Genomic DNA, 9464 nt, shown 5'->3' on the forward strand with positions numbered 1-9464 from the left:
AAGATCCAATTTCTAATCAGCACTGTGTAAGTGTTTTGTGGAGATTTAAGAATAAAAAGCCCTTATCATCCGCAGGCAGGTTATTTTACTGAAAGGATGAACCAGACCCTGAAAATTATATTTAAGAAATATGCAGGTCAAGACCCAATATTTTGGGTTACATGGCTGTCTATGTTGTTTGCATTCAGGAAAATTCCCCAGACATCCAAGGAATTTTAGCCCCCTTCTCCTTTTAATAAGAGATAATTTTAAGGTCTTTAGACATTATTAAGAAATGTTGGTAGGAAAATATAGAAAACCCTAAGAACTTAATATATGTATTACAATTCACAGAAATAAGTTAAAAGCACTTAGAGATAAATAGAGAAGGACAAAAGAGAGTCTGTGATAAAGGTTTAAAGGCAAAGCAATTTACTATAGGAAAGCAAGTATTTGTTGTTATTTCCCAGTAATGAAAGCAAATTGCAGGCTAAGAGGCAAGTCCCCTACATAGTAAAGAGAAGAACTGAGTCAGCAAATTATGAAATTGAACTGAAAGATAGAAAAAGCAAATCTACCATGCTAACCTCCTGACAAAAAGCCAAAATGGGTCTGGAACATGGGATGGCTTTCCTTGTACTGAAAAAAAGCCATCCAGAATTATTGAACCAAGTGGTATGGCAGCCGTCCTATGGAAAGATCCATATTCATTCTGACCGAGGCACAATTAAAGTATAGATTTAGAAAAGTTGTTATGGGACTGTAAACATACAGCAGGTTTTCATGCAACCAGGTTTAAATGCTTTAGTAGAGCACAGAATAGAAATGGGTGAAACCCAACCAATTAGACCAGGGGTCCCCAACCACCGGGCAGCGGACCGTGCACCGGTCCGTGGATCACTTTGCACCGGGCCGCAAAGAAAATAAAAATAAAAAATAAAATAAAAATGGCGGCTTTCTTCGCCTTCGGTGAATGCTGCTGGGATCAGGGATCAAGGACACAAATGTAAGAAGGGGAGGGAGGAAGCAACCAAAGCCTGTCCTGCTCTCTGGCTTCGGTTTCTCCGCCTCGTTCCTCTCTCAGTCGCTCTCTCGCTCCTCCACCAGCCCAGGAAGAAACTGCTTCAAAGAAGCCGGCAGGGTGGCTTTTCCTGTCGGCGCAGCTCCCGAGCGCCCGTTCACCCCCACCCCGCCGCCAATCAATCCAGGTTCAATCCAGTGCTCCGTTCTTCCTGCCTGCCTGCCTTCGTTTCTGGTTGTTTCGGAGCAGCTTCGCTGAGAATAATAACTATTCGCCTCTTTTTCTCAGCTGAAGCTGCTCCAAACAACCAGAAACGAAGGCAGGCAGGCAGAACGGAGCACTGGATTGAACCGTGGGTGGCGGGGTGGGGGTGAACGGGCGCCGGAGGAGCTGCGCTGACAGGAAAAGCCACCCTGCCGGCTTCTTTGAAGCGGTTTCTTCCTGGGCTGGTGGAGGAGCGAGAGAGCGACTGAGAGAGAAACGAGGCAGACACCTGAGGGATGAGGCTGAGGGAGGCAGGGCCGAGAGGTGGGGCTTCTCAGCCGTCCTGCAGGGACTTGTCCTGAGCCGCGGAGACAGCCGTGGGCCGCCGCCGCCAGCGCTCAGTTTTGAAGGCGCTCCTCAGCCCGGCGCAGTTCCTGAATCTGCAGCTGAAACCCTCCGTTTTAAATGTCCCAATAGAAGAGAATATCTGTCGCTCAGGGTTGCAATGAGGAGGCATTGGCGCTCCGTGAACTTGGTGAGTTTGCTGGCAGACGTTTTATTACCCGACTAGGTAACAACATCAGATGTTACCTAGTCAGGTAATGAAACGTCTGCAAGCAAACCACCAAACTCGACTCCCCGGTCCTTGAAAAAGTGTTTCTGCGTGAAACTGGTCCCTGGTACAAAAAAGGTTGGGGACCACTGAATTAGACAATGTTCCTATCGGATGTTCCTATTGGAAGTGTTGAAATAGACAGATACCCCAGATGACATTGTAGAACTAGCTGTAAGTGACTGGTGCCCTTCAATTGAGGCTTAAAATTTTCAAGATTCCCTCCTGCCTTTCAATGTTGTCCATGTAGTTTGGAAATTTCTATTTCTCATTAAAATGTTGGCCTGAGATTCCCCATACTTCTGTTTAGGCATGCTATAAATGATTTCTGCAGGGATTTGCCACTAGATCCAGCAAACTCAAGTAGACCTGGGTGCCTTTTCTTAGGTTCAATGACTCTGCATCACTGGCAGCAGCTGGCCCGTCCTCACCTGGCAGGAATCCTGGACCCTCGACCAGGTGTCTTTACCAAAGATTTCTGCCAACTTGACACTGATCTTGGAGAGGTCCACAATCTAAATGACTTAGAAGAAGATGACATGGATGCCAGCGCCTTGTCTTCCCTTGCTACCTCAACAATTAAAGCCAAAGAAACGCCAACTGGTGAGTGGGCTAAGCGGGATCACTGCTAATGGTATAACATTAGCTTGTCTTGGTAAGATTTGAGGAAATCCTGATTTGAAAGTTAATAAACATCACCTCATCTTTCCTGCAGGAAAGCAATCACAATTTATTGGCAGGTGTGATAGTTGGAATATGTGCCTATTGGTGAGATCCAAACTCAGCATCACTAGTAGATATACTATGGGTGTTTTGGCAGTGTTCCTGTGGCAGTGAATCAGGGGGTCATGAGAATGTGTCTGAGAGAAGGCTTCCAGGAGTAACTTTCTACTGGAGAACCTGTTCTCTTCTAGTTCAGTGTTTATCAATCTCAACAAATACATGAATTTTAGTTCTCAGAATTCTCCTGACAGCAATGCTTGCTGTGTAATTCTGGAATTGAAGTCTATGCATCTAAAAAGTGCTGAGGTCTAGAAACACTGCTCTACGTTTGCAGACAATCATTACCAGCAGATTCAACCAATCTTAGCCACAGTGAGGGATGCTGGGAGTTGTAGTTCAGTAAAATCTTGGGAGCCATGAGTCCTCCACCCCTTTTCCAGCTGGAGGTTATTAATCATTGCTGACAGATTGGATGGAATTTAATACCCTATTGTTTATAGAAGCTTTTCCCTTCACTTTTTCCCTTGATGTTTGTCCACCTCCATGACTCCCCTCCCTATTCTATTCACTCATTGACCCTTTGTTTTCCTATCCCGTTTAGTTTTTCACTCCGTTAACAATCTGCCCCAGACCCCGCCTACTTTCACCATCACCACCTGTTGCATCACGCACCCTAGCAAAGAGGTTACCATGGTGACACCCAGGTAAGCATCCTGTTGCCCTTCCCTTAAGCTTTCCAACCACCTGTCCTTCTCATTCATGGGAAGGCCATTTCCTACATAAAGGATGTGTACAGGCACATCTGTTATTTTTGTTTTCTACCTCTTGTCTTGCATTCTCCTCCTTCCTCATTGTCAAATCCTGACTTTAGGCATTCTCCTGATATGCGCAACTTCTGGGCACATGGATGGGAGCCCTGAAGTAAGACATCCTTGCTTGCTGCTTTCTTCCTCTCCATCTAGCAACAGAACTTTCCTCTTTGATTCATCACCTCCCGAGTGACCCTGGGTGGGAAAAAAGGAGACCCAAGCCCATTGGATAATGGCTACAGGGAGGAGCAAAGCCTTGCAGAAAATAGAGAATGAAAGTTCATAGAACTGGCCTGATGAAGCCCTGGCTAAGAAAACACCTGCTGGGCAGCCCATAAAAAGTCATTGTGGAATAATAAAACACAGGCACCTGCCTTCGGTCAACATTAATGTTGGATGCAGTTGCTCAAATACTTCTCCAGAGGCTTTTAGTTGCTCTGAGCCTCTTCTTTCCCTTTATCTTCCCGTTCAGTTGACAGTTTGGAGGAGCCAAAGGTTCTTAGTTTAGAGGCATCAAATGAGCAGCCTTCCCCTGTTCTGGATACCTTTTACATCTTGTGCTTGGTTAATGTAAAGAAGGTTTTGCTAAAGGATAATGATGAGGATTTGAGTGATAAGCAAAGTATATGGGTCTCCTTTCTCTTAAAAGCTCATTGTAAGAAAGGAACAAGGGAAGGAAGGAAGGGATTTATTTAAGTCAGTTTTTCTCAGTCATTCACTAGAAAAAAATGGACTATAGCTCTTGTGATCCTGGGTTACATGGAGATTTATGAAATTATCCATAACATTGTGACTGATTGTATATGACAAGCTTAAACTTTCAACCAGGTCAACAAAATCGAAACAGCTGTGTCCAGATCACCATATTATAATTTAATTAATGAGCAATAGTGGAGCTTCCACTGTTTGTTAAGCCATATGCTACTCAAACTCAGTGAAGCATAACCTATAGCAGTTTGCAAATCCAGGAGTCATTCTCGGTGGTTGAGATGGGTAGCTAGATTCAACCTCTCTGGGAAAGTAAGATTTTAACCCACTAATTTATTTCAGACTTCACTGCCAATCTCTCTGCTTTTCTGCAAACTAACTGAAATGAAATTTGTGATTCTGACTTTCAGGGCTGAGGCTTCAACTAATCCTGTTTTCAGAAAGATAAAAATGGATAGCTAACAAAACTAATGCTGTTGAGATCTTTTCCTAAATAAAAAATGGGCAATCATTAATATTTGGAGAAGGGTGGCAAGGAGACATTCTGTTGTGGAAAATGATGTCAGTGGTGGTGTCATATCTGAGCCTGGAACATCATCTGTAAGTTTTGAGTATTTCTTTATACAAAGCCTATTTCAGAACTTTCCTTTCTTCCAAGGTGGGTAAAATGAGGACCCAGATTGTTAGGGGCAATATGCTGACTCTGAAAACTGCTTAGAGGGCTGTAAAAGCACTGTGAAGCGGTATATAAGTCTAAGTGCTATGCTATTGCTATGCAAAAGAAAAAAGAAAAAAAATCCAAACAATTGGAACCTACAGATTATTTATTTACTTGTATCCTGCCTTTATTGCTTTTACAAATAAGTCAAGGCAGTGAGCATATCCAACACACTTTCCTCCTCCTTTATTCCCCATAGCAACAGCCCTCTGAGATGGGTTGGGAGAGAGAGTGATTGGTCCGAAGTAACACAGCTGGTTTTTCATGGCTAAGATATACAGAGTGAACCAGAAGTCAGGCCTCGTAGGCCAAACACATGTTTTATTATTTATTTATTTATTTTTATGACACCCATGTCTCCTATAAGGTGCCTCTAAGTGGCTTACAGGCTATTAAAAATAGAAAAATAATTAAAATATGTTAAAATATTAAAACCATGCAGATATAAATTTATAAACTATAGAAAACTCAAAATGGCACAGGGATGAGGTCTTCTTACCCTATCATGTACCCATTAATAATTTTAAACAGAAAATGTTCCAGTCTTAGGAATGTTCCAACATTCTGAGTCAAAGAATTAGGGAATTTTTTAGAAGAACATGTATGTTATATTTAATGTAATTTATATAGTAGTCAACATGGCCTAATGTTTAGTATGTCCTAGGAATATATGTATGAATATGTTTGAAAAAATATATATTAGTCACTGAAGAAATGGAAAGAAAGGGGCTAAATAGCCAGTAGTTGCCTACCTATGGCCTCAGTGAAAAAAAAACCCGCAATTGGTAATAATGTTAGGAGCCACTATAGTATTGATAGATGGGTCAGAGCTTTTCTGTCTTCACCATCTTTTTCTATCAGGTACCAAGATGGAAATACCTTCCTCCTGGACACCAAGAACAGGTACCTGATTTTAGAAAGCAGGCGCTGCTGGACTCATGGCATGACTGAGGAATTTTGGGAAATGTAGTCCCCACACACAAAGGGGGCCAGGTTAGGGAAGGTAGCTCTCTCTGTAGCTCAGGAGAGTGCTAAAAAGAGTGTGTTACGGCTGACACAATACTGTTGATTTCACATGCTAGTTTGAACCCTTCTTTTGTTTTGCAGAAGGCCCAATTAAAAATAAAGTTGTGGTGGATTGGGCCTAAAAGAGTGTAGTTCTCAGTCAGCCTCGGGTACAACCAGAGTCAGCCACTGTTCATGTGAATTGCAAGGAGCCTGCCTCAATTACCTGAAAGGGAACCAAAAAGTACCTTTTAAAAATGCTGCTGTTATAATTAGCAAAGAAAGTATGCAATCAAACTCCAAAATATCAGGGCAACTCTCTTTTCCTATTCACAAGCAAGAGAAAATTGCTGAAATGGAGCACTAGCCCACATCCTGCAAAGCTTTCCTCCGTTTTCACTTTGCAGACTGAACGGAAGAGGGCAGAGTAAGCCGTTTTTTTCCATTCGGTTTGTTCCATTATGTGGACCTTTCTTATTTTATATAGAAAATTAGTATTTTCAGGGGCCAGTTAATTATGGGCATTTGCACCTAGTGGAGAAAATGCTGTGTAATTTAGACATTGCTCTAAAGAGTTTCTGTGAAAGAAACTTCCCAGTTGCCAGAATTCCCAGCCTGTACAGATTGAAAGGCTGTTGCAGAAAAAAACAAGGCAGGTTGGGATGTATGTTTATAATTAAGCACCTAACCTAAACCTATTAAAGTCTTAAGACTAAATGCTTGGTATTTTCTTCTTCTTCTTCCCCCTCCTCTTTAGTCTTTATAATACAGTTGTGCCGTCTTGTGGGCCCTGCACGGGGCTGAGCCGGTCTTCCCCTCCTCAGTCCCACCTTAAGGAACTATGCAGGCAGGAGAAGAAAGAAAAGAAGCTTGGACTGGTGACTCTACTGGCAAAACAAGGCATTTCTGCACAGAGCAAAGGAGTGGCGCTTGTATCCCATGCTATTAGGGACCCAACAGTCTCTTCTTGCTTTTCTCCTTCCTTGTTTTCATTGTGGCACTACCACTCGGATAGTTTTGCTGATTGGACTTCAGGACTGCATCTGCTGCACCACAAGAAGCCTGAAAAGAGCCCAAATAGCATCTTCAGCTTGAATCTGGTAGAGAAACTGCAGCAACTAGGGCTCAATAAGGTGTTGGCTAGAGGGGAAGCATCATACCTAACCTTACATCAGCAGGAACTTCACCAGGGAAAGAAATGTAGTTCTGGATTTGGAAACCAGCAAGATCCAGTGGGGCCTCAATGAAAATGAAGGGGGTGTTTGGGTGTCCTACTGCCTGGTTTAGGAAAGCTGGACAAGACTCGGTTGTACTGCTAGAACACTGGGTGTACTGGGTTGAGGAGCACTTACGTTCTGCTTAGAGCATTGTTTTCTTCACTACTTGTGAATCACTGTTGTTCTTCAATTTCTTTTTCCCTCCTTCTCTCCTCCCCACTGCCGATGGAACACACCGATTCTCACACCGATATCTGGTCGTATCCCCGATCCCAAACTCATTTCTTCTGCCTTCCGTTGTCAATCTTATTCTACTAGAATTTCACAAATCACAGAGCCTTCTGGGTTAGGAGGCATGGGGCAAAAGGAAGAGGGAAACCCTTGAACTTCCCAGCTAGAAATGGTCACGGACAGACTGAGCCTTGGAAGCAGCAGCTGGAGTAGATTATTTTCTGGGATGAGAAGCACAGATTAGCAGCTGCTTTTCTATATCATTTTAGTTCCTTGTTTCCACCTGTCTCTGCCCTCTTTATATTTTTCAAAATTCTGCAGGGATGGCAGGCTAAGTAGAAATTTTGGTGGGGAGTTTTCTTTTATTGGGAGGAATTGATTGAGAACATTCCTTCATTCTTTTACTACCAGTGCTGGTATCCTTGACTTTTGTTAATTGTGACATCGTGTCTGGGTCTTCATCTTGAGGAAGCCTGCAGAGATTTTCCCACTTAGAGACATAATCACAGTTTGTTATACAAAAAAACATTGAAGAAAGTTCATCAAGCTTTGGTTGTGGATGTATTATATTTCCGAACCAAGTGGCAGTTGCTTTATGTTTTGCGCATGAGAATTTTGCTTGGGAATGTAGAATTTCCTGCTTTTTAATTTTTTTTCAGCACTTTATTTCTCCTTCCAAACTACTATACAAGCTGGATTTGTGTTTATGTTTCACCCAAGGTAAAACAGAAATAGTTCATGTTCCTTCCAATTCCTCCTGAATGACTGACTATTCTTCTTCTTTTCAGAGTTAAGCCAAGTTTGCCATGGCTTCCATATGTGTTGTGTTTTTCTTTCTTCTCTTGAAAAGAATGCCTGCATTTTTCTATTTATGAATGTTAGGTTAAAAAGCCAATCTCATCCCTCTTGGACCTGTCTAGTTCTGTACTGCTTGCATGCTTGTATGTGTGTGCTTCACAAAATACCATTTGCACTCCTGCTCCAAAGGCCAGTTTGCACTCTTCCACATGTAGTTCTCCTCCTGTGACTTGGAAAAATTAAATGATGATGCTGTTTCCCCAACCAGTCTTCGGTGTTTTTGCCTACATACACACATTCAAACATGTACACATTTCACCTGTTGGAAAGCTGAGCTAGAACATTTCTTTCACTCATTCATATGGCTTAACTGATTTAATGTCAATGCCATTTAGACTTTGCACCATTCTTAGGGCAGTTTAGAATGTTAGCATATTGTCCCCAAAAATCTGGGTTTTCACTTTATCAACTTTGGCAGGGTGGAAGGATCTTGATGTCAAGATTGACCTACACAATGGGCAGAGTTGGTCTGCAATGGTGTATTCTAACCACTATACCACAGGAATCATTTAATTTAATATAGTGCTGAACTACCCATTGTTATTTATAAATCATCCTTTATTATACTTCGATGTTAATCCATGAATCATGCTCACAAACTATGGTTAAATGAATTATGGCACAACATGACCAGTAATTTGATGTGTCCTACTTTGGTACAAGTGCCTTTGAAATTTGCAGGTAGAAAGAGTGATCGTACACTGTTACTCCAACAATACGGCCTCTCCCAATAGGAAGTCCCAGCATGTTTTATAGGCATGAAATGAAATTAAGCCCCTCCCCCCAAATTAAGGCCTATATTAAAACATGCGAAATGGAGGGAATGGTGGGGGGGCTTGCCGTTAGGAAGTACTTTTGTTGCACACCCCAGATATGGTGCTGCCTACGTTGACCCCGATACGAAGTGCCCCACCAACGCCGAGGTCAACATCCAAGCCGTCGCTGCCTGCCCGCCCGAAGATGAATTAAGTCACCCCCGAAAAGACGGCCTAACCATTTTTTCGGGGCTCAAAAAAAAATAAGACCCAGCCTTATTATATGAGAAACACAGTAGTAGATAGATAAGAAGCTAAGTTCAGAGAGACATGTCAATCACAGCCTCATGTCCTGGTCATTTTTCAGGCTTTGTGCATTCAGATGAATGTTAGAAAGGCCTGTAATGGGGAAAGGTGGGTAGATAATGTAGAAATAAAATGTGTGACTTCTTCCGTATACATTTTTTGATTCTGATCACGGTGATTCTGATATTTTAGTCCAACTTGCCTAGAAAATGCCACATCAGGAGTGGTTGGTTAGACAATAAAGGTTATGTAGTTGTATTATCTCTCCACCTGCAGAATAGACGAGAGAGAAGAGATTGGGTAGATGCAATTGCTTG

The 9464-nt window shown here is 42.4% G+C and overlaps 1 protein-coding gene across 16 annotated transcripts in view; it reads left to right on the top strand.

The window, feature by feature from the left end:
• HAP1 (huntingtin associated protein 1) overlaps window positions 1-8290 on the top strand; it is a 105500-nt gene extending 97210 nt beyond the window's left edge. For 7 of the 16 annotated variants that reach the window (XM_087945475.1, XM_087945477.1, XM_087945480.1 and 4 more), the window contains 4 exons: window positions 2205-2420; window positions 3142-3244; window positions 5637-5678; window positions 6538-8290. In XM_087945475.1, the coding sequence (XP_087801601.1) occupies window positions 2205-2420; window positions 3142-3244; window positions 5637-5678; window positions 6538-7027 (851 nt within the window). In that variant the 3' untranslated portion in view covers window positions 7028-8290. The other 9 variants (XM_087945478.1, XM_087945479.1, XM_087945473.1 and 6 more) reach the window with 5 other exon arrangements.
• Window positions 8291-9464: the final 1174 nt, after the last annotated feature.

This window comes from Notechis scutatus, chromosome Z (assembly GCF_049901735.1).
Source record: "Notechis scutatus isolate UNSWTSFEM ecotype Mainland chromosome Z, rNotScu1.2, whole genome shotgun sequence".
Taxonomy (NCBI): Eukaryota; Metazoa; Chordata; class Lepidosauria; order Squamata; family Elapidae; genus Notechis; species Notechis scutatus.